Source organism: Prunus dulcis, chromosome 3, assembly GCF_902201215.1.
Source record: "Prunus dulcis chromosome 3, ALMONDv2, whole genome shotgun sequence".
In the NCBI taxonomy this organism is placed as follows: domain Eukaryota; kingdom Viridiplantae; phylum Streptophyta; class Magnoliopsida; order Rosales; family Rosaceae; genus Prunus; species Prunus dulcis.
In genome coordinates this window covers 19,598,377-19,623,873 of record NC_047652.1, presented here as the reverse complement: position 1 = coordinate 19,623,873, position 25,497 = coordinate 19,598,377, and the positions used below count along the sequence as shown (strand labels likewise).

The window sequence follows — 25,497 nt, the reverse complement described above, 5'->3', positions numbered from 1 at the left end:
GTCTATCCCAACCGACTCTAGACCTGGAAGTTTCCCCTTCAAGTGCATAATTTTCATCCCCTTCTCACTCATGTGGCCAAGTCTCTGGTGCCACATATTGGGATTTTCATTTCTTGCTGCAATTGCAATTGAACAGCGCCCCCCTGCTGTCATGAAAAGAGTACCATTCTTTTTTCCTCGAGCAACCATCATTGCGCCCTTTGAAATCTTCCAATCATCACCATGAAAGATCGTAGTGTAGCCTTCACTAGCCAACTGCCCTACTGAGATTAAGTTCTTTCTCAGGTCGGGAATATGCCTGACATCCTTCAGCTCCCAAATAGACCCGTTAAACTTAATCTTCACTACACCTTTACCAATAATAGCACAAGGTTGATCATCACCAAGGTATACCTTTCCACGGTTTCCGGGGACATACCTCTCGAAGAATTGTTTCTGCGAAGTAGCATGGAATGATGCTCCAGAGTCTAACACCCAAGACTCTTCATTGCTCTCCAAAGAGCATATCAACGCATCATCTCCTTCTGAGGTGGAAGTAATATTTGCCTCTGCCTTCGCCTCATGGTCCTTCGGTGCACTCTTGCACTGATTTTTATAATGCCCGATCTTCCGCAGTTCCAACAATCGACGGTCTTCGAGCTATGGGAATTATTAGGATTCCTGGATTTGGACCTCCTGTCCTTTGATCTACCTCGGTAGTTCGATCTGCCACGTCCATTCCCTCTGGTTGAATTTCTTCCTCTTGACTCTGTATGTAAAACAGAAGAGGTTGACGATTCACCCGACTCTCTCCGTCGGATCTCTTCACTGAGAACCAGATCACGAACATCATCAAATGTCAACTTATTGCTTCCCGACGAGCTACTCACTGCCGTGACAGTAGCATTCCAACTTTCTGGTAGAGAAGACAAAAGTATCAATGCTCGTACTTCTTTATCAAATTCAATTCCAACTGAACTCAACTGGGTTGTGACTGTATTGAGTTCATTGAGATGTTGAGCTCCCGATGCGCCTTCCGTCATCCGCAAGTTGAATAACCGCCTCATCAAGTGAACTTTGTTAGAGGCTGATGGTTTCTCATACATACTGGAAAGAGCCGCCATGAGACCTGCCGTGGTCTTTTCTTTTGCTATGTTGAAAGCAACATTGTGGGATAGCGTCAATCAGATAACTTCGAGGGCTTGTCTGTCAAGAAGAGTCCAGTCTTCATCATTCATACCCTCTGGCTTATTTTCTGAAAGAGGTTGATAAAGCTTTTTCTGATACAGATAATCTTAGATCTGCATCTTCCAAAAGCCGAAGTCCGCACCATCGAACTTTTCAATTTTCACCTTCCCTTCGTCTGCAGCCATCGCTCCCACTCGAATCTGACTTCCTATGGATCGGTTCTGATAATTCCTCGCAGAAAAACTGACAGAATTCACCACCAAATGCTCTGATACCAGTTGTTAGGAAATAACGCAGATTTCCCTATAAACCAGATTAGTGAGAATGCGAAATAACAGAAGAAATAAGACACATAAATTTGATAACGGAGTTCAGCCAATTGTGCCTACTTCTCCGGACCTGCTGCAGATCATTTTACTAAAGGGAGAAAATATACAAAGTGTTTACAACACTCACAACTCACAACCCACCCCAAATTATACTAAGAATTTTTCTCACAAAATTCTTTCACAAGCTTTGCTTTTAAGCTTTTCTCTCAAACTCTCTCTAATTCTTTTTGGGATGCATTACAAATGAGAGTTGTGGGGATTTATATAGGCTTCAAAAGAACATAGGTTGCCTAAGTTAGGCCCCCCTTATTTTGACCAAAGATTGCCTAAGTTAGGTACCCCTTATTTTTGACCAAAGAATGCCTAAGTTAGGCACCCCTTATTTTTGACCAAAGCATGCCTAAGTTAGGCACCCCATTTCCTTGACACCATCTATGGGCAGCAAAGAGAAGAATGTCAGCACAGGAGCTGTTCATTTTGTAACTCTTCCTCGGATGTATAGTTTCCTTCTGCACAGTTTCAATTTCCAAAGCATCCAGCTCCTGATCCAAAACCTGACAGAGATCCATGACAACACTTTCATGAATCTTCTGCCACAAGTGGGCTCGAAATATCTGAATCAATGATATCTTCAAGGTTGGGATCTTACCATGCATAAAAATTCCTGTCAGATCTAGCTGCACTTGGAAACCCACATATACATTGGCCCGATTTATGGTTGGCGACCACCAAAGGGTAAACCTACGATTGGGGATTTGGTTGAGCCCAGATCTTTGTGCATTGGTTAACTTCTTAAACTTCATAGATTCCTCAAAGCCAGACGCCTTCTCCCAAAAAAGACCCTCCCAAGTAGGGAAGTATGTTCCTTTGAATAAGGTGTGCTCAACTATTCCCTCAACACCTCCAAGAGCTTGGATAACATCGGTTCTATAGTTGTTCAAGTTCCACAATTTTCCATCATGCCTCTGGTGTGTCCACCAGAAAGGATTCTGCTTCAAGACCTGGTACTGCTTAAACTCTGTGCGAACTCTCCACCCTTTGTCGTAAGCTAAAGTGTGACGGTCCTTCTGGAACAAAGTATTTATGCGAGGTACTCCCCTATTCCATGAATCTTCCAAATCTTCAAGGGTTAGACGCCGATTTTGTGCCTGAGCTTCCTGCCTTTTCATTGCATATTCTGCCCAAACACGCTGTGAATCTATAAATTCACTCTCCCATGGCTGTATGTAACGGTAAAGATTTGGAAGCAGCTGGTCCTCTTCATGATTCATTCCACTCCTAAAGTGCGTCACACCAAAGTCTGTCTGCTGACTGTATCTGAGGTCACTTTGTGGAATCAGTATGTGACCCATAGATAACATGCCAAGACCTCCAATTTCTTTTGGCGTGTAAAAGATGACAGGTGGAAACCTGCTCGGCATCTTCGAATTCAATCCAATCTTAATACGAGTCTGAATTTTATTTTCACATTTCACCAGCAAATCCAACACCTCTTGTGTATGCACAGTTGCTTCACGGAAGTAAGTCATAAGACCAATAAGGTCTGTATTCCATTTGTTGACTACTTTTGTGAATGTTGTGGACCCTGAGGAAATAAGGATCTGCCTCACACGATTCTCAAACACCTTCATCTGTTCATCATCAACTCGTAAGAAAGCAACTGCAGTCCTCCCCTTTGTCTGCTCGTTCTGCAAATTCCAAACTCCATCTCTCGTGCTGCTAAATGCTTCCTGACTCATTCTTATCTTGGGAAGTATCCTAATTTCAAACCCGCACAAGCTGAAGAGCAAATTTGGATTATCCTTGCTGTAAACAGAAACAAAGCTGTTTTCCCACTCCAAAGTTGTGACGCTTCGAGGAAGACGGTTCTTCATATCCCAGAAAACGCTCCTCCCAAGATTTACATCATGTTTCATGAGCCTCATTCTGGCATCTCTTGGCCAGCACTTCTTATTATTATATCCAACCATATTCATTATTGGGATCTGGATGCTCACTCAGATATCTCTGGATAAGGTCTCTAGCCTCCTCGTGAGTGAAGCAGAACAGCATATGCACCCTGTCTATATATCGAGAGTACAGCCTGATAGGATGCCGAGTCTCAACCTTTGTGTTCTGATAAGTAGTGAACTCATTTGGCATCTGCTGTGGACCCGCAATCTCACTGGCATGAGTCAATCCAAGAAGTAACAGATCCACAACAAGCCCATAATATTGCACCACAAATGATGCAAACTGAAGACCACGTATAAGACCATAAGAATTTGTATGATTCATATCTTTGTAACACAATAACACATTGTTTTTCGCAGTGATATAATCAGCAAGATACCTGTCAAGAATCAGACCTAGAAGCCGATTTAGCATTGTCAAGTCAATCTTTTCAAGAACTTCTCAAACTTAGTCTGAAGCATCACCACACACTGCCCCTCACTTGTGTCCCATATACTCTGTAAATTGTTTATTCCCTGACACCATTTATAAACCAAGAGTGGGGGTGGCTCTGAATCTGCAGGCTTGATCCAGTTTGGGAAGAGATGCCTTTTGTCAGCCCCATACCATAAATATTGATCAAGATATGCATCTGTAATCTTCTCAAGAGGATCAATCTCATAAACTGGAATGAGAAAGCTGTACAAATCCATGAACTGTATGCCAACTTCTTTGAAGGAACGCTGACTGAGCAAGTGGCGCTTTATTCGTGACAAGTGACAACGCTTCATGTGGGTTATCATAGGCTTGTTCAATGAGACCCAATTCCTCTCTTTGATGCTGGTTCAATCTTACAGCCACAGCGTAAGATTCCTTCAACCTGTCGAGAGCAAGGATAAGTAGCTTTGTATCATGCTTGTAGGAACTTAATGTGGATGAACTTTCTTGACTCCAACCAATGCGCAGTTGTCGTGTACATTGCAACTCCTTCTTCTGGTGTAATATATGGACCATCTTTCAGATAATTGTGTTATCGTTCCTGCTCTGCCTTTAGCCAAAGGCGAGTCAATCTCCCAAGATTTTCAAACTGTCTTATCCACTGTAGCGCCTCTTCTTATACGTTCACGATTATAATGAGCAACATTTGTCCACCAATCGGCCTTTGACTTGACATAACGAAGAATCGTATTCTCTATGAGAACTGGCAAACCAGGAACCTTCCAAGGAATATTTGCCTTCCAACAACGCCATGCCTCACTGAGATGCTGCAATATAGCCTTGGCCTTATTTTGCTTGATGCCCTCTGGCATGGCATCAAGAACATCATGCATGACAGCAGCTCGAAGCTCCAAGTCAAAATGGCTTTCGACACGCTGCTTAGTTACAGTCTTTGCCACTCCTTTTGAATGGCGCCCTTCAAATTGTCGGGCAAGTAAATTTCCCAACCACCTTTCCAGAAGAGGTACTATGCCACGAAGGAAGAACAACCACACCCTCCACATTGGTGCCCAGAAGCCACATCCGGGTCCTCTCCCTACTGGCCCAGTATTGAACCGGTAGTAAATCAAGTGCTTCAAATCTTTGGACATTCTAATCTGCCGCATCAACCTGTACTTGTAACGGTACATGCCAGTCAACTGACCAACATGGGAAAATATGTAATGCAGGCCGTCAGCCAATTGGAAGGCATCAACATTACCCAAACGGAACTGGACATGGGCATCAACTACAAGCTTTGTCAACCGCAAGATTTCACGACAGAGATGAAAAGCATTACCAAACCGAGATTTCTTACGCTCTTTTGTTGTCAAGGTTTTCACAGGCTTCAGATTAAAATTATAATCAAGGTGAAGGTAATTCAAATTCTTCCTATGGATCAATAGATTTAGCATGTTATATCCCTGCTTACAGACTTGAAGACCCGCTTCAACCCAATCAAGTTCTGTAGTTTGGAAAAATTTGGTAGCTTTAAGAGATCCAAACAGCTGCGTCTTCTCATGAGCCTTGGGTGGTCTATGATGCAGCTCATTCAACACAAAACTTTTCAACAATTTCTGATAGCTGACCCGAACTTTAACTGTATGCGAGGGAGGACAATGCTCTTTATACCATTCAGACACAAGAGGTGTGTCTTCTGCCCGTCTCGTCCGACCAGATCTCATGTTAAAAGGGCGTGAGGCAAACAACAAGGAAATTCCTGCAGCTGTGGTGTCAGTATAAAGTTGAGTATCATTCAAAAACGGCTCCAACCCTTTCGGCAAAACAAAACCATCATCTTCCTCCTCCTCATCATCATCATAAGTTTTCTTTGTGTTAGTGCTCAGTATTGGGTGTATCAGTGGATCATAACAAAACGCAGGTATATCAGGATCCTCAGTTTTTATGTACATAACCATGGCAGTACGATAAACAGAAAGCTTTACCTTCCTGGGTCTATTGTTGTAGAGATGAGGGAATGCGACTCTGTACTCAGTTCGGAGAGGCGACCGGATAATGAGTTTGTTTATGTCATTAAACTCATTCCAGTCCTCATCCCCTTTCTCCATGCCCCTATACAAAGGTTCAAACTTGGGTCCACCTGGTATACACATATTAAGAGCTTTGGCAGTTAAAAAAGACTCCCTATCAAACAAGTAAAAATAATTGCGGTCAACCAAATCGGAAAGTACCTGCCCTGCAAACCGGTGAAGCGTTTCCATAATCGGAAGCGACAGATGCCACCTGCGATAACTTGGACCGTTGATGAGCTTTGTCTTCACCAGAGGCTTATGGTCATAAAACCAAGAACACACAGCAGAGTCTTCTTCTTCATCCACCTCCAGTTGAATTGGCTCCGGCAGATCAACAATATCCAACAGATTATCAGCATAGTCTAACGGAGGCTCCTCGTTATCGAATGGTGGAAACCGCATTCTCTTGAACTGCCGACGATCCCTCTTCTCCCTCCTCATCATAACCCACATTGTCCCCCACTGAGCCAAATATATCGGCTCGACAACCAACGGCACTTCGTTCACGAAAGTTATTGCTCCACTTACATGGTACAAAACCTTAACTTCACGGGTCTGCTCCCATGACATTGGCATATTCTCGAGCAGCTTGTAGACAGCATGAGGAACAAACTTAAGCGCTCCCAAGTACACTCGCTTATCATGTTTAAATCTCTTCGACGACATGTCCCCGTGATCTCTAAGCACCTTCCTCGCGTGTTCCGCAGGCATGTCCTCCTTCTCCGCCTCGACAAAGCCGAACTTTCACTTAGTGCCGTACCGCTTCGATTCGAGCTTCTGCCATGTCCGAGCCCTCTCGAAGAGGGCGGGCTCCGCCATCGGCGGTGGAAGAACCGACGATGCGACGGTGCAGGTGGCGCAATTTCGCCGTTGCTCTGCATACTACTGCGAAACAGAGGAAGAAACCAAATCGAATTGTGAACCAAATATTACGGTGTGGGAAAATCTTCACGAGCACTGTGTTTCTGCGTGAAGAAGTTTTCTGGAGCTTTAATGGCGGTTTGGGATTTCCAGGGTTTTGTGGGGGGTTTTGGTTTCGCTCTTGAAGTTGGGTTTGGTTGGCGGTTTATATAGATTTCGCTTCAGAGATTTACCGCCTTTTGCTTTTGATAGTAGGATTCCTATGCGCTTCCGGACGACCCACTAACAAAATTACATTTAAAACCATTATTAGCCTTTATTTTTTTATTTTTTTCCCTTTTCTTGTTGGGAAAGCATTAGCCTTGGCTTTTATTTAATTTCTAAAAAGTTTCCTCTTCTGGTTGGGAAAGCATTAGCCAATTACTTTTCTTTTTTTTCCTTTTTCGGTCGACCTTCAGCCAATTACTGGAACTTACATTAGTGATAATCTTCAATGTATGTGAAACTTGCATCTCATCAACGGTCAGAAACCGCCCATGGGAAAGGTAAGAAGCTCTATACTCCAAATGAGAATTGAAACAAAAAATTTAAAAATTGCTTGTCTCCCAATTACAGTTATCAAAATTCCTGTCATCTCCCACGTACAATATGAAAATCCACCCTCCACCATCACCCGAGTATGTATACTAAAAATGTACATCATAATGCCCGAGAAGGTCAGAGACTGACTCTTCATTCATCTTCTCCATCCTCATTTGTTTGATCTCGATTCGTCGTCGTATCCTCTTTCTCTACATTAGGGGAAAGATAATTCACCTTACCCTGAGCAGCACAATCCTCCGAGTGGTCTGATCTTCCTGAGGATTCTGAACCTGCAGAGGTTGCTAACGAGGAAACAGCTGAAAGAGTTGCCCTAGAAGAAGGATCCTTTGACAAACTGGAAATTGATATATTAGGAAAGTTAAGGCGCGCAGCAGAACCATACATGGCCCTTGCAGCTTCATCATAAGCAAGTGCAGCTTCAATTGCAGTTGGGAAAGTACCCAGCCAGAGCCTACTTCCCCTGTTTGGTGTCCGAATTTCTGCAACCCACTTGCCCCATGTCCTCTGCCTAACACCTCTGTAGTTACAACGAGAGTTCTCAGGCCCGCCTTTACCCTTCATGCATCCCTTCTTTGATCCCTTGGCTGGTACTCTACGAATTGGTTTACTTTCATCGTTGCACGAATCAAGATGGTCGTTATATGCTTTCCACTTCGCAAGAGTCTCAGCCACAGGATTAGATCCATCCTGTCTTGGATCTGTTTTGACCAACTTGGTCATGCAGTTAACTTTTGTACTGAACAGGAAGTACAATGAGTCACCTGCCAATATTAGAAAGAAGGCTTTGTCTTTAGAGATAATCTTTATTTCAAAAGCGACACTTAATTACCGGCCAAATTTGCTTCAGCTACGCAAACCTTAGACAAAACTAAAGAAAAAGCAACACCTTGAAACACCACCTAGCGCAATGTCCATAATCAAACCAACATACGGGCACGCAAAACCGCCAACATACAATGCAACCACATATCCTTCAATTACTCATTCAGTATACAGACACTAAACCTAAGTCTTCCCAGGATTAAAACAGCCGAGAGTAAACACAAAGAAAGAAACCATAAACTATATTCAGAAGAGATCCTACAATGCTAGGAAGACTGTTAGGCCTCTCGAAGCTTCCAATAATTATACCATTTGTACAAAACAATGGAAAAATGACCTCCATCTACTCCAAATTCAAAAACATGATTGTGGCAAATTGCGTTTGGATACATGGAACACAAAATAGGAAGATGCAAAAAAATCACTTAGTTTGACTTTTTCAGGCAAACAATTCCAACACCGACATTAATTTCTCTTTCATTTTCCCGCACAAACCATTTAAACTAAACATTCAGTCAACTAAGAATTTCCATTTGTTATTGACAATACTCTTCCAACAAACAAATAAACAAAAACTAACTCAATTGACAATCTTGCTAGAGCCGCAAGCTTGCCGCTATACACAATCATAAATTTATTAAATATCAAAATTATGAAACAAAAATATAATCTTTTAAATAAATTCGAAACTGGACTGGATTTACGTTCTCAGTGAAAATAACCAAGCATAGATCTCATCAAATTTGACAACAAAAGTAACAAGCAAGAATTGGAGAAGCGAAAAGTTACCTTCTTTTGCTCCGGGACCCCCTACCCTCGTGTCTCAAGGGGTCTGAGCTCAGAAGAGAAAAATGGTCAAAGCTTCATAGAAAGAGAATTTGGAGCTGAAGAGAGGGCTAGGCGTCGACAGTGACAACTGACCAAGCAGTAAATGTGAAGAAAAAAGAAAAAGCCCTAACCGCCCCAATTTGCCCCAAAATGAATTGTAATCTTTAGCTCGCTCTTTATCTTCAGCTTTTTCATAATTTAAAATTTGAATTTTGAACCCAAGTCCCAGCCCAAGTTGTAAGCTACAGGATGAAAGAGAACCCATAAGCCCAATAATCCTTGGGCTGAAAAACCCAAATGTTTCAGGAAAGTTTTGTTTTATTTATTTTGTATGTTAATTTTGAATGTCACATCATCTGGTTTGTCTTTGATGTTGGATCAATTATATTGGTTTTCTATTTTTATTGACTAGGGTTTTAGCTCTATATACGTACTTATTTTGTAACTTATTTATATCTTTTTTTTTTTTTAATACAAACAATGATCTACTTTAATTTAATCTAAATTACGGGGAGGGGGATTCGATCTTAGGTACAGAATGAGGAGCACATTAGCTCTAGTCAACTTGAATTATTCCAAATTTGATATAACTTTAATAAAGTATAATTCAGTGTCTCAAAATTCATTGCTATTATTGATAATGAAAGTGTTTCTCTAATATCATTGCTAGAATCTTGGTTTCTTGTTCCTATGGATTCTCTGCCATGACATGTGATCAACATTTTTTTGTGGTTCCATTAATGATCAATAGCAGCTCTTCCATGCCAAAGCTAAACATGGTTGATTTCTATTTGTTGGGATTAATATGAGCCCCTTTGTCTGTTCTTGTTAGCCTCTAATTACATATAATATTCTCTTAAAGCATCTTATAATGTATGCTGCTATATATATATATATATAATGTTCATTTTCTGTTCAACAAGTTGACAAAACCACTCTAAGCTTATTTTACATTTAGCTCTGTCTCCCACTTTCATCAGTGCCTTGAGCCCTTTCAGTTCATGATGAACTCAAATTTGATGCCTATCAACCACCATCATTGTCTTCCCTAGGTCTTGATGCTTCACTTGTTTTTTGTCCTCAATGATCAAATTCAAAGCTTTTCCACCCATAAAAAAGATTGGTGGGTGTTAATGGGGCCTGATGTGTTTTACTCTGAGAATTAATTATTGCCTTTATTATTTCCTGATCTACCACCTCATCTTGTATCTCTTAAATGAGTGGTAGCTCCATCTCATCATAGCAAAAGAATAGAAAAAGAATACATGTTAAATCAGTCAAGTTTTGTGTTTAACCAAAAAGAAAACACAACAGAAAGCAGAGTTAATTTTATATTTAACCCGTCTACAGCAGAGACGCTCCTCAAAAAGAAAAATTTATGTGCAACGCGACATAGTATTATTTTGCTATCTCCGATTAAGTGGAAAAGTTATGATTGATTGAAGATAACAAAATAGTTCTATCTCCATTCCACACAAGTTTTTCTCCTCGGCAAGTAAGTCATTTGATTTGATTCTTGTGAAATGGCTCCTTTCAGCTTTTGTATTTTTTCCATTATTTACTCTGGACCAGATTAATTCATCTGAGTGGAAAACCATCACCTTCTTTCAACGCCCTTTCATGTCCTATCTTTTGTATGGGACCTAGGAGCTTTGGATTATGTCATGAATCCACCAAAAACCAGCAAAGTTATCCCAAGTTACAGTAGCTAGGTTGGCCTGTAGAGAAAGGAACCTCTATGATCCTCAAATATAAATTATTGGTCCCCCATCTAAACAAGGTGCTACTTAACTCAATCATGTAAGCTAGTCCATAATGCTAGGTTTTAATTTCTACACAAGTTTCACGTGTTTGTGGCAGAGGTAATATTAAGAAAGCTCTGGCCCAGCAGTATAGGAAGAGATTAGGAAACAACAGTCTTTCAACCCTTGAAAGAAGAAAGCTTGAATTCACGAGAAAAGTTAAAGAGAAGCTTTCAAACTGTATTCTTGTGACCTTCCCTGCTTAATTTGATTTCTTCCCCGCACAAATTGTCTAAAATGCATGTCAAGCGTTGTCATATCACTTTGAAAAAAACAAAGGCACAAACGACATTGTTCCCACATTCCCCTTTCAAAAGGGAGATGAAACCAAACCAAATAATGCCATCACATATTCACATGGCCAATGACTTTCGGTTCTTTATTAACTTCTCTTTAATCATGACCTCCAAATGTTTTGGCCCATAATAATAAGTGTGATTTCATGCAAAATAAATTTATAGCTTTAAAGATTCATATATCAGAGATTCTAAGTTGGATTTCCATTTCCCAAATATCAACTTATTCATTGATATGAAACACTTAACCACTCGGCTTGTTAAAAGCCAAACCTTACCATTGTTTCACTTTCATTGCCTTTCACCACTTGCCTCGAGGACTGAAGAAGCTGGCCCACTATGACAAAATGACATCCCAAATTTGGGGTCCACTATTTGTTTCTTTCATGCATTTTCCTTCCCTGTCGCATAACTTTTTCCCATTCCCTACCGACTACTATCAACCATGATTGTTCTCCCCGTGACCTACAAATTATACCAGGCAACTGTGAACGCATGCAAGCAAGCAATTTTGCACGATGTTTGGTAGTGAGCAGTAAGTCTCAGTATCACACGAGTAAAAATTTAAGGAAAAAAGGAAATTCATATTTCACATTGAAATTACCACGCCTATCATACAACCTGAGACCCAATGAGAACCAAAGAAACGAACAAAAGAAAAAAAAAAACATGGAGCACATGTTTGTAGCTTTTTAACCCCCCTCCTTTTTTCGCCCTTTCTTTTATACAAAGTTTTTCTTTTTCTCCTTCAATCTTCCCAAGACCATGAACCCTAGTGGCGGTGATGAACACACTCAAGAGGTGTCACTGGAAACCTAGCAGAATCAGTGCAGTAGTCATAGAACATATGGTGAGCCTTGACCCACACGAGCTGGTGGTTCTGGTGGAGATTGAGGGCTGACAATGTAGGCTCATCCCACCAATACTTCTGATCTCCACTGCTGCTGCACTTCTTTGCGTTATCTGCTGCTGCAAGAGAAACTGGGCACTCACAGGCATTGATTTCAAAGCCCTTGTAGCTTGCAATGAAGGGTGCATGGGACCAATCTGTCTTGACCCTACCACCTTGTGTGGCCCAGTCATCTGCATTCCATATTGAACTGTAAACCCCCATAGCTTGGTCCTTGGGGAAGGGCACCCCTTTGTTTTCCATGTTGGTGTGGACTCTAATTGGTGTCTCATCCACTAGAAACCTGAACAAAACCAATAATTGAAGAAGAATATGTAAGTGAAGGGGAAATTCAACATAGAACTCCGAGTGTAGGAATAAATATTCTAAACCTACGAGTCACTTACGTAAAAACTTATATTTAACATAAGGAACCCACCAGAAAAAAGAATTATAGGCCCATTTTTATTAAGATATAATTTGTCACTTTTACCGACATCAAGATGAGAACTTTGAGAAGAATATCATATTTTTATTTTTATTTTACCCAATGGGGTCTCTGTCAAACTCTTACAATACTACCTCACACATGAGACATGATGCAGTACGGCATATAGCAAAATGCCAAAGCCATTGCTTGCCCAGTGGGCCAAAACAGAGCAAACGGGCGCCCCCCCAGTGTTTCTGTAAATTTTACACATAAAACGACCCTACAGAGTACAGACATCATGTAAGATTCGTTCCCTTTTCCATGGGGTTTTTTTGTTTTTCTTTCTCAACTTTATATTTAGACAGAGAGTGGGGGCAGGCAAGCTCCACACGCTGCCTTTATGACACTGGCAGCTGGCTTTTGGAATATGAACTGCAGGATGCCTCTGCTCCATTGAAAACGTAATTACTAATGACCACTTATCACACATGTACACATAAATCTTTATTTATTATACACGTGATATTTTAAACTTGTCTAATTAATCTATCTAATATATGGAAGGGGAGAGTCGAAGTTGAGTGCAACGAGACGAGCTCACAGTCACCATGTATGCATATGTACACAGAAAATGTGACGAGAGAAGGCTAAGTGCTTACACTACTTGGCGCTGGTTCCAGAAGATCGAGTAGGAGTGAAACTCCGTGGTGGGGTCGAACCAAAGGTTCAATCTTTGCTCCCTGTTGCCGACACCATTCACATAAATGTTGGTCTGCACTGAGTAGGGTTCGCCTGTGGTGTTGCCCAGGAACTCAAAGTCAAACTCATTGTGAGATGGGCCGTCCGATGACATCTACACAAACAAATCAAAAATGGGAAAACAGATTGAAGAATTAGATAGAAATCACATCACCCATAAGATATGATATTAATATCAGTCAGTGCATATGAATGAGTAAAGGGGAATTGAATTTCAGTGTCAGAGTCTGATACATGTTAATTGGTTCCATAAAAGCCAATTCAAAGTCACAAGATTTTCTATATATGGATTTGATTTTCAAATGGATTAAGCAATGAGAAAACAATTAGTAATAAGATTAGAACAAATTAATAATCAAATCAGAATTAGCAAAAATAAAAACTTCACGAGAGTAAACAGAGTGGGTAAGAGCTACTGGTAGTATCAGTAGCACAATGATGGGTCAAATAAAGCCAAGTCTAAATAAATAGTATGTCAAATCGATCAAACAGGGGACCCAATTGGCACCACAACAAGCTGAGCTGTTTTCAACTTCCAAAAATTAATATGTTTAAAGCAGAATATCAGAAAATAATGAAATAAAGCAAAAAAGATTTGCTTTTTGTTCTGAAAAACACACTGGTAGTAGTGTTTACTCACATAGAACGCAGTAACTGTTCCAGCAGAGTCACCCTCTACAAGCTTAATCTGAAGGCTCACTTTGCCAAACAAATACTTGTTCTTGGATTGAAACCCAGCTCCTGAAATTTCAAACCCACCGTCATATTAGTCCAAGCAACAGGCAGAGCAAGCATTATTCAAGAGAACAACCATTTTTGTTTTGCATAATGAACGAAAATAACAGAGCTTTTTTTGGGTAAAAAACAGAGCTTGATGCTCTGCTTCAAAAACTCTAAAGAAACCATTAGAGGTAGCAATTTATTTTCTAAAAAAAATGGTATATACCAGAGAAGTTGTCAAGTTTCATGTGAAGGAGCTCTCCTTCATGGGTGAAATGATCGAAAGCCCAGGTTGGCTGGAAAAGCTCATCAAACTTAGCTGAGCTAACCAGACCCACCAATGCAAAACCCACAAACACACTCAGAAACAGAGACATAATTTTAAACGCTGGAATTGCCATGGAAGAAGAAGATATTAGAGAGAGAGAGAGAGAGAGAGAGAGAGAGAGAATGAATCTTTCTTCTTTTTCAACTCTGAAATGCTCTCAGTCCCGAGTCTGGAGAGCAACACGAAAAACACTGCCTTTTATAGCCCGTTTGAATTGGCTTCTCTCACAAGCCCCTTCACCAATTCACTGTCCACGTCACTGAATTCCACTCACCACATCACCAGCCACGTATGATTTCAAATTTCGATAAATACACCCCAAGAGATTAAAAATGTAGCCGTTGCTCTGTTCTCTGTGAGGCCCTCCCGCTGATTAGCTGGCCAAAGCTGTGAGGCTGTGGAGGGGCACTACCGCCCTTCGGTACGACATGTCCATGCCCTAAAGCGGGGTACAGATCTACTGCCAATGAGGCCACGACACGTGGGAAAGTCCAGCTGGTTCACTGACGAGGCCAGCTGTCAATGAAGCATCTGTTGGTGGTATTGGAGGAAAAGCTGGGGAATGGAGCTGTTTTTTTTTTTCTTTTTCTCTTCACTTTATCTTTGTTTTTTGTTTTGCTTTGAGTAATGACAGTGCCAGCTCAGTACAATCGCACCATGCAATGCTATAATGGCAATAAAACCTTTGTTTTCTGGGTTCTTTGGATCGGGGCCATATTTTGGAGATTTTTTAATTTTTATTTTTAGTAAGAACATTATTGTGTACGGATATTAAAAATGAAATCATGGTTGATAATTTGATGCAAGATATGTCATGATTCGAATTCAACATAAAGTCAAGCCTGGTTTAGTGGAGGGATTTAAAAGAAATGATTTGGGTTTGTGAATAAGCCTTAATTTGTTATAAAGATAAGAATCACATTAGACAGGAGGTAATATAGTATGAAAATGACTACAATTGGATTGTAGTATTTGTAAACCAATATAAATGGTTAATTATAGTATTTGTAAACCAAAATGCAATTGGATTGTCCTTAAATATGGGCTGCCTTTGCATCCCTACCTTGAAACATTGGCAGCATTTGAATTAAATGACTAGTAGTTGACTCATTTAAATACATTGATGTGGAATATAATTTTGTTTTTTTATAAATCCCTGTTATGGATTGGTTGAGGCAAGAGAAGCTGTCCACCATTGATGTATATTTATTAAATTGAATATAGTATTTTATTTTTTGTTCAGTTTATTTATTACTGTATCTGGTATACAAAATAAAATCAACCTTTTACAATGTAACAGTGTATTTGTTCATCGTATAATCTATATGTATACAGCAAAAGCATAAAATATTCAAAATATCATAGGATAATATACTAAAATTATATTTTTTTACATTTAAAAAATTAAAATTTAAAAAAAAATTAAATAATAAATTTTATTTTTATAGAACATAACTATCCATTATTTTTTTTAATTCTAAAATAAATATATATATAAAATTTTAAAAAGCGTATCGCAGAAGCCAAAGAGCTTGCGGAAGGGGCTAGTATATTATATAAAAACAAATTATTGCAATTGTGCTTTAGGATATTGGTCTACAGCCTTAGGAAAAGTTTCTGATAATATAAAAAAGAAAAAGCTTATGATCATCCAATGGCATAGATCCACATGGCAAGAGATATTTTGTAGACAATGTAGTAAACAGCCGTTGAATTACTTGGCAGGGCCGCTGGCCCGCAGCGTTCAATTGGATGGGACTGGCGACTGGGACCAAAGAATTCACCAACCAAAAAATAAAAGAAAATGGTAAAGAATTTTGTACTTTTTTGGCAATAATAACGAGTTGAAAAAAATCAGGATTTCTTTAAGAAATTATTGCATTTGGTGGAGCGAGATTTGTCTTGACTTGGTTACAGAAGGTGTTAGGGTCCATTTACATGAGTGATGAAGATGTTATATATTTGTGATAAGAATTAATTATGGATTCTTCGAAAAGTTAACGATTAGTAATTGAATTGATTCAGTCTTATACATACACGAGGAAAGTAATTATAAAAAAAGAAAAAAATTAGTTCTTTTTTTTTTTTTCATCACTTAGGATTCGTGCAAGATAAAAGCTTATGCACAGTTTTGAAGGAGAGAAGGAAGTGCGGAATTCTCTTTTTCTTTTTGTTACTTCGAAAGTAGCTACTTCAGCTCTAACCAATCGAATTTTCGATTTATTCTATAAATTACTTATAAATTCGATAACGAGTGATGATGACAACGTGTTCTTCTTTATTTTTTAGTAAATGAATTATGCAAAAATATAGTAAGTGAGCAAGTGTAATTGCATTTATGGTTTCTTGCAAAAAAAGAGCTTCCAGGCCTATATGATCCATCATATCTATAGGCTTATGAGGCAACATGACCATTATTGGGAAAACAGTTTTACGTGTACAATTTCACTTTCAACCTCACCAAAGCTACCAATTTATTTATGCCTGCATTGATTCACATCAAACTCTAATTTGGGTTGCACTCAATTTAAATGGGAATTCAAATTTCTTAACATAGAAAATGAATAAATAAAATAAAATGAAACAGTGAAATATTTAAAATCACGTGTCAGATTAAACAAGGACGGAGGGAGGTAGAGTGCACGCATGTTGGCATGAACATGTCTTTTCGATCTTTACGCCTTTTAATCCCACACACATTCTCAAAACTCTCGCTCTTTTTTTTTTTCTTTTTCCAACAAATACCCTATTTTATTGTATTCAATCCCAATCCAACCCCAACTTCGCCTAAAGTTCTGGGAATCACATGCGTACACGTAAGGCTAATGTTTGAGGAATGCTGACGTGTGTCTCGTTGATTGATTTAGAATCTGAGGCTTCCCTTAGTCTAGCTTCCACAGGAATGAGGGAAGAGGCAAAGTTGGCACGTGAATTGTGTTTGAAATACTGAGGTCGGCTGGGATGGGATGTGGAGGGGATTGGATTGGGTGGAGGTGACGGCTGTTTTCATTGGAAATCTCCAATGAAATGAAGAGAGCCAAATCGATCCCCCAAACTCACACTTGATAGTAATACTTTATAATATATATATATATATATATATATATATATATGTAACATGTATAATGCACGTCGAAGAATTTGATGCTCAAATCTTGAATCTTGTCACACAAGGTCACATACAAACAAACATTAGCGCTCTCTCTCTCTCTCTCTCTCTCTCTCTCATATTGTTTGCAAATTGCAAGTGGCAACACAACCTTGATGCAATTAAAGACATTTTGGCTCTTGTTACTTACCATTTTGTGACTGAGATGCCATGTGATACTTGTTTTATGTGATTCGGGTCATTTTGTTGTGAATTTCTCGATGACTAGATAATGTATGATCATAGATCAAATGTGCGTAGATGATTTCCAATCATTAATTAAATGTGAATTTCATTAGCCGTTCAAAATCAAATATCCGAATATTGACGAACAATCTGACATGCTAATAAAGGTAGTAGGGCTTCTTCCCTTGATTGATTTGATGGCATATTTGTAAGTATGCCAATGTTACCAAGTTTCAATTGGATTAGACGAAAATGTATCATGATACGTATCAAAGTTCAGTCATCAAATCTACCTATTTTCTACAAAGAAACCAAATAGAAAAGGGAATGAGATGATAACTTGGAATTGGATGACATCGAATGCTGAAGAACAGGGACCACAATTTTCTACGTCGAGACAGAGTTCAATCCCCATACTTCATCAATGAGATTCATCATGGAGTGGGATGGTGGCTGCTACAGGCTACAGCTGTGAACTTAATTACTCATTTCATCCAACTACCACTGGAATGTCTATGGATCATCCAAAGTGAAAAACGTATATTCTACATATCAGTAAGGTGTTGAGAGTTGCGACCTATTAGAGAACTACAAAAGTGTCAAACTGCAGCAAGCTCAAGCAAATCAGAGTGTTGCAAACACAGCCTTTATCTGTCTAAAATAATCCTATCTACAACATCAACCGGCAAAGCGTACGCCGGATCTATGGCTTTCAACCCTGGATATTCGAGAAGGGAGAGTCCTGCATCAATAAACATCAACTTTAAATGTACTGTGATGAGTACTGTAGAGAGAAAATTACACGAAGAACACAAATCATCTTATATAAACATTTTCGCACTATATGCGGTTCATAAGCAGGTACTAGCTACCCTTGTGAACCAAGATGGAAACTAAGAAGCTCTAACCAGAAAGATTTCAACATGCCAAATTATTATGTGAAGAAGTTTGGAAAACAAACAAAGCAGAGGCAAAGCAATTATACCAGCTACACCAAAGTAAGTGTGGTAAACATCAACAGCATCATCTGGTCTGTCAGAAATTCCTCCCTTTTCAATGTCCTGCAATTTTCAATAATTAGCCAAAGCATCTCAGATAAATCCATAGTTACATGATTGGAATTTCACTCAGGAAATACGAAAACAGGGAGAATGTCCACTCCTAAAGGATAATCCAAATGTACAAATAGCTCGTTAGGTAAATGTAACCTGGCAGTCTAAAATGAACTTGATAAGCTTGTCTTTATTGATCCAATGAACTCTGTCAATCATGATCAAACTAGAAAGAGCCCACCATGAGTAGCAGACCTGAAATGAATAAATAATTCCATAAGGTAGAGTCCAAGAATGTTAACAGAAACAAATTCAGTTTCAATTTCAAAGAAAAAACACCCCACATCAGGAAGTTTCTCTGGTCGACCATTAAGACCTCCAGTTTTGTTATCTTGCCGCTCACATAGCCACCATCCAAGAAGGTCCTTGTCAATATGATGTAGTGACCCCGTGATGGCAAGAGCACCCACACAACAGAAAACTGCAGTCACAATGTGCAGAGCAAAGCTGTAGTTTTTAGTCTAATTTTTACATACAGATAATACAACTGAATTATGCCATTTCTGGATCAGGCATGTGGTGGATTAAGCAAGATTACGGATACTTCACTAGATTTGGCAGTTGGAATGATGTAAAAAGAGATGTGTCACATGATCTTAGCTAAAAACTTAAGTGAAAAAGAAAAAAATGATGACAGCTTTAGCTTAAAACTTAACTAGGTGATGTAAAATGCAAGAGTAACTGCTAACATCCGTTGAATGGACAAAAAGGAAACAGCTTCGATGATCTATTGAGTTTCCATCAAAATACAACTGAATCTGAAGTCAAAAAATTCTCTGAACAAAGCCTATACATAGTTCGTTTAACAAGCAAAATACAGGGGGGAAAAGCCTAAAAATGGACGTATAACAAAACTGATTTATTAAGCACTAATCAGAAAGTAAACATGCTAGAGACACTATAGGGTAAATAACTTACTTTGACCTGCATGAGACTCTGCACCAGGTGTGCATCCAAATCCACCATCATGATTCTTACAACTTAAAATGTAGTTCACGGCCTTCTCCACATTGATTTTATCCAAACGATGTAGTAATGAGAGACAAGAGATAGCAATATAAGAAAACCTAAAATCAAAAGAAAGTTTTTGTTAATTTCTTTTATAAGAAACAGCAAAGAATTTGTTACTTGGTCATGTTCTACATAAAGAGATGGAAACTTCAACAAATCATAAAATTCCCAAAGTAGAGGAAATTAAAAAAGATTACCGTGTATCAATTTCACCCCACATGTCCCCTGAAAATGATCCATCTTCATTCTGCAGCCCAGCCACATCTGAGTTTTATATTAAGTTGCACAAATTTGCTTAAATTCAATCTTCTTTACATATTTAGTTGTCTAATTTTGTAGATGGCTGTCTCTGTTTACATCTACTTTTAGGAAGCTATAAGCAGCCTCTCAACACAAGGCGTAACAATTATTTTGTGATTAACCAATGGAAAATATATATATATGTAAGTGGTAAAGATTTATTTCAATTTACAAAAAGATATGCTAAAGGATACAACTTGCAACCTTTTCAATATCCAGAACATCAAGCTTGTCGAACAAGGCCAAAACCTGCACAGCACTTAAGGTATATAGTAGATGTGGGTCATGCCCAATGTTACCACCAAACCCACCTGCATAAACAAAGCTGTATCATCATTCTCTCTACAACTCAAAGTCACCATACAAACAATGAAGATCAAAATAACAGTTGTTGGGCTGGCACGCAAAGTACAAACCTGAGTCATCTTGGCACTGGAGAACCCAGGAAACAACCTCCTCGACATCCACGACGTGCAGCTTCCCAAGAAGATCAAGAGCAGTCAAACCCCAGTATGCCCCATTCATTCTTATATGCTCCATCACCACGGACTCAAAAGAATCCTTCTTCTGAGCACAATATCACCATCTTATTACAATAAGGTATAAAACAAAAGCATAACAAATGGATTCGAATTAAAGTCAGACCTTTTCGACTGATACAATGAACTGAACATGTTTCTGACTTGCCAGCTCCCCCATCTGTGAAAATTTCCAAAATTAGGCATAGCTATTGTAATGTGTGCAAGATAGGTGTTTGTGGCTCTCAAAAAGAAGACTAACCAATAAATTCAAAACTATCTCAAGCACAGATGACAAATATATTAAATGAAATCATTAATCTGGAACTATGTATCAGCATCTGCTATTATAGTTATGACAAGTTTTATATACAATGTGAAGTGTGAGCATAGCACAAGGAAAATTACCGCACTTTACTGGGTTCTCAAGATTTTCTTTTGCTGGTTCACAATCCGAGACAAAAATCATTCCATTAAGATAAGAGAAACTACAATTCATATCGATCACAACCCAATCATTTTAATTATAGAAAAGAAGACTCAGTAATAATAGAAAACAAACAAATCGACTGAAAATTCGAGGGAAAAGAAAGATGACTTACCGACGGCGATATTGACTGACTCAGTGACGACGCTCCCTCCACTCGACTGAAGAAGAAGAAGGGAGAAAATTAGGGAGGGACGACAGGAGCTGTGCTGTTTTCTCTCGTGCTAAGTCTAGCGGAGGTGGGCTTTTGGGGTGGGCTAATGGGCTTTCTCCAGTCTTCATATTTTTTCCAGCTTTTCGGTAGTTTCAGTGCAACAACGTAATATGTTTGGTAAAAAGAAAATTAGAAATTATGGATATAAACTTTTTTATGCTACACTGGTAATTTGACCTCTAAATTTGTCCGGTATTTTCAATTTACACCGTATTTTTATAAAAAGTTAAGAATGCAAACATTTTTTCAGTTAATGGCCCCATCGTCAATATCATTTCATCCAGTTTCCTGTTAAAAAGTGCAATGTGGAGGATTTTGACAGTAGGAGGACGTTAGCTTTAAAAAAAGTTTGTATCCTCAATTTATTTAATAATAAAAAAATTAGGGGCCAAAAAATGAAAGAATAAAAAGAAAGGAAGACAAATACCTCAACCAAACAAATAAAATAAAATATGATTGCTTTGATGTTCTCAAATTTAGGTTTTTTTTTGGTGTCAAAATATTTTTATTTATTTTTTGCATATTCCTTGAAAAATAAGCAAAAAATGAATGATTTTGACAATTAATTTACAACCCAGAAATAAGATGGCCTCTTTTCCAAGAATTTTAAAGTGGCATGTATTTTTATCTATACCCACTACTTATAAGTTATATAGCTGGTTCTCATTCCGTACCAAATTATATTCTCTGCATCGATGAAATTTACGTGTGTGTATACTTAATTTGCTTCATTAATAGTGATGCTATTTAGGCGGTGGTGGGTGCATATGGGCTTAACAAAAAAGTTGAGCTTCACTAGAGACACATAGACTGATGGAGTGCTTTTTTTGGTCTGCCGGAATGGTCTTTGAACCTCAAGACAGTCAGTGATCTCAGGAAAGGGTTGACAAAACCCAGTGATGTCTGTAATGTTTATGGTACTTTGGATCAACTTGAGCTTTTTACATCTGTTTGTTGAAAGGTCAGAAAATCACTTGAGCTTTTTACATCTGTTGGTTGAAAGGTTAGAAAATCATTGTTATGTTTATATACCCCGCAAATCACACAAACCCACATACACAACACACAAGTATTATATGCATTCAATTAGTTTTATTGTTATTATTATTATTATTATTTTATACAAGCGATATTTAAAAATAGGGGAATTGAACTTCGAGTACAAGACTACAAGGAATATTGGAGGAAAGAAGAATCAAACTTAGAACGTGAACGAGTAAATGCTCTTAACTATTTCATCGACAACCTCCTTACGAGTTTCCAATAATTTAGCGAGAATCAATTGCAACTTATTGGCAATTTTGAGTTGCATATATCTACTCAGTGGGCTGATTTGTGTAAAGTGGTGCAACGACAAAGTAGGCACACACATTTGAAGAACACATATATTGATAATGCATGGATATCAATGAGTCTCGGGTAGTCTTCTTAGTTCACACCTATTTTCTACTGAATCCAAAGATTACAAGTCCGACACTTGAATGCTTAGAGAACCAGCACAATCTCTAGTTTTCGACTGTGCAACGATTTGGGTACTTTGGGCAGTACGTATTTTAATCTAACTCAGTCTCATGCATGATGTGTGGTAGCACTCATAATATTTCTGAGGAATCTGCTTGCAAATATATATCAGTAATTTGATTGATAATAGCTGAATATATATATATATATATATATATATATACAAGTAATCTTCTCCATTTACATAGCAATTTGTAAAAGCAGCAGCAACCCTTGCTTGGATTGCCCAATGCACACAATGGCGGATTCATGAATTTTTATAAGAGTAAGCTAAATAATTTTTTTATTTTATATAAAGGAGATATATTATAAGCTTTTTTTTCTCTTGAAACAAAAATGTAAATAAAATTTTATAAATCAAACAAAGTCACATTACAAGCAAATATAACACAAAGAAGTACAAAATATAAATAAATATCAAATCAAACACTTGTCCAACTTCAAAAATACATGTTCGAATGCAAAAAAAATTTAAAGAGCTTGCCTTTCGAATCTCATCACGTTGATTGATTGGGTCTTCATAAATTGGAATGCATTTCCTAGGATCCCGTTCTAAAGAAGCAATATCAAACTCTTTAGATTCAACTACTTGAGATCCGAGTTCATAAAGTTTCTTAGGAATTGAAGTATCAACATTAGATGCATAAGGTTTATCATTGTTATCGTTACCACTTTTTTTGAAGAATGAATAAATAATTTTTCCTCTCTTTGCCAGTCTATTATCATCATGTGACATGATATCATAACAAGAAATATTAGACACCAAAAATCATATATGCTAATTAATAACTCAAGTTGTTAAAATAAAACATATATCAACAATCTCCAAAAAAATTCACCCAAACCCTAAATCATAAAAACTTAACAACAACAATTAAAATTGGAAATTGAATATATAAAAAGAGAGAAAAACTTACCAACATTAAATAACCCACTAAAGATAGGTTGGTACAATTTTTTAGAGGAGGAGAGCTATTTCATCTAGGCTCTCAAGGTTCAAATATGGCGTTTTGGGTGGTTAGAAGAAATCTTTTGATGTTTGCTCTCTGTGCTGTAGCTCAATATCAGTACGATTAGAATAGCTCAAGTTGGTAGAGCCTTAACATGAGTTCTGCTTCTGATCAAATTTATATAGGTTTGGATTGATGTTTATTATTTCCTATATGCTTTAGGAATTGGCTTATTTTAAATAGAGGACTAAGCTATTATTTACTTTACTTAAATTGGGCTATTATTAGTTTATTATATTTATTTGGTGTAATAGGCTAATATTTATTAGAGTAGGAATAAACTTATAAAATTTAAACCATATTTAATATTAAAAATCTTCCCCTAGGCTGGAGCCCACCCCAACCTAGGCATAAATCCGCCCTTTAATGCACATACCAATATCTTTAATTAATTTCTTGGATAGTTAGCATTGATATAACTAAAAGAGCTACTTATCGTAAATCTAGAGATCAACCAATACATTGGAAGATTGGGGTGCATGCATAAATGCAAAAAGAATTGAAGTCTTAAAAGTTTATTCATCAATGCATCGATCACATTCAACATCTCTGAGTTCTGCCGCTCGAGTAGGTACTCGAGCGCCTGGGTTTGGGCTAGAAGTACCTCACTAATTTGGCTTAATAGCCTTTTGTGTATGAACTGGTAGGACCATGACACATGGGACCTCAATAGTTGGCTTGAGAAAATATTGCTTGAAGGGAACATGACTAGCGTTGAACTCTTATTTATGCTACTTTGGAGTCTTTGGAACGAAAGAAATATGATTGTGTGGACGGGTAAGCGACGGAGCCCTAGTGAAGTGATCAATGGAGCTATGAGGTCTTCTCAATGATTTTAAAGAGCAACAGGTTGTTCCCAGGCCTTTGCTTTCTAGGGCTCAAGCGAAGTGGTAACAACCTCCCATTGGCATTATTAAGCTCAATGTGGATGAAGGTTTTAACTTACCCAATGGCATTGGCGGTGGTGGAGTTGTGGTTCACAGCTCAAAAGGGCAGTTCGTGGTGGCCAAAGCATGCAAATTTACTTTTGTGTTCTCCCTGGAGCATGCTAAAGTGCTAGTATTGAGAGAGACTTTTTGTTTCCCCCATGAAATGGGCAGTGAACCAAAGATAATTGAGGGCGACGTGAAAGGTGTGATCCAGGCAATTCAACATGTGCATGAAGATAGATCGCATTTTAGTTTTTTATTTGCAGACTGTCGAACTTTGCTTTCTCAATTGAACAATGCTTTCATTCAGTTTGTTTTGTGACGCTAATAGGGCGGCTCATCATTTAGCTCGTTTAGAGTGTCCACAATGGGCTCCCTAAAATACCTCCTTAAAGAAATTTTAGGGAGGAATTTGAAAAATACAACTTCAACTATGCTTCCTATCTACCTCCTAAAATATGGAGACCTCTAGAAACTCCTAAATCTGAGGAGAGAGAAAGAATACCTAGTGGCTCCCTATAATTTAATGCTGCTTTATTTAATGAGTATTTCAAATCTTTCATTAATACTAACTATATTTTATATTATTTTTTAATAGAGATTGACCAATTAAAAAAAAAGTTAAAACATTTATAACTCCCTAAACTAGAGAGCATGATTGGAGTTTAAATTTTATAAAGAGCTCCTAAAATAACTTTTATATGTTTGTAGCTAAAATTTAACTTAAAAATAGAGAGCATGATTGTGGATGCTCTTTTCTATTACCTTATCAGAGTCATCATCAT

The 25,497-nt window shown here is 38.2% G+C and overlaps 3 protein-coding genes and 1 pseudogene across 6 annotated transcripts; all 4 read right to left on the bottom strand.

The window, feature by feature from the left end:
- LOC117622461 overlaps nt 1-6,945 on the bottom strand; it is a 12,354-nt pseudogene extending 5,409 nt beyond the window's left edge.
- Nucleotides 6,946-7,366: 421 nt separating this feature from the next.
- LOC117622069 (putative dehydration-responsive element-binding protein 2H) lies at nt 7,367-9,193 on the bottom strand. The gene is made up of 2 exons (XM_034352593.1): nt 9,014-9,193; nt 7,367-8,163 (listed from the first exon to the last, which is right to left on the bottom strand). Exon 2 carries the CDS (start codon nt 8,120-8,122, stop codon nt 7,532-7,534), a length of 591 nt encoding a protein of 196 aa, XP_034208484.1. The 5' UTR covers nt 8,123-8,163; nt 9,014-9,193; the 3' UTR covers nt 7,367-7,531.
- Nucleotides 9,194-11,713: 2,520 nt separating this feature from the next.
- LOC117620857 (xyloglucan endotransglucosylase/hydrolase protein 9) lies at nt 11,714-14,532 on the bottom strand. Its single transcript, XM_034351101.1, has 4 exons — nt 14,175-14,532; nt 13,869-13,969; nt 13,129-13,322; nt 11,714-12,343 (listed from the first exon to the last, which is right to left on the bottom strand). The coding sequence occupies exons 1-4, from the start codon at nt 14,347-14,349 to the stop codon at nt 11,923-11,925; spliced, it is 891 nt and encodes a 296-aa protein (XP_034206992.1). The 5' UTR covers nt 14,350-14,532; the 3' UTR covers nt 11,714-11,922.
- A 3,234-nt stretch (nt 14,533-17,766) lies between these two features.
- Nucleotides 17,767-21,284, bottom strand: LOC117621102 (geranylgeranyl transferase type-2 subunit beta 1-like). 4 transcript variants are annotated; one of them, XM_034351396.1, is made up of 11 exons: nt 21,154-21,284; nt 20,960-21,039; nt 20,679-20,732; nt 20,450-20,600; nt 20,228-20,344; nt 19,931-19,997; nt 19,641-19,789; nt 19,007-19,143; nt 18,819-18,917; nt 18,596-18,671; nt 17,767-18,352 (listed from the first exon to the last, which is right to left on the bottom strand). In XM_034351396.1, the coding sequence occupies exons 3-11, from the start codon at nt 20,730-20,732 to the stop codon at nt 18,258-18,260; spliced, it is 945 nt and encodes a 314-aa protein (XP_034207287.1). In that variant the 5' UTR covers nt 20,960-21,039; nt 21,154-21,284; the 3' UTR covers nt 17,767-18,257. The 4 variants fall into 4 exon arrangements, with proteins under 4 accessions (XP_034207287.1, XP_034207289.1, XP_034207288.1 ...); XM_034351398.1 differs by having other exon boundaries at nt 20,450-20,597; XM_034351397.1 differs by having other exon boundaries at nt 20,960-20,992.
- Nucleotides 21,285-25,497: the final 4,213 nt, after the last annotated feature.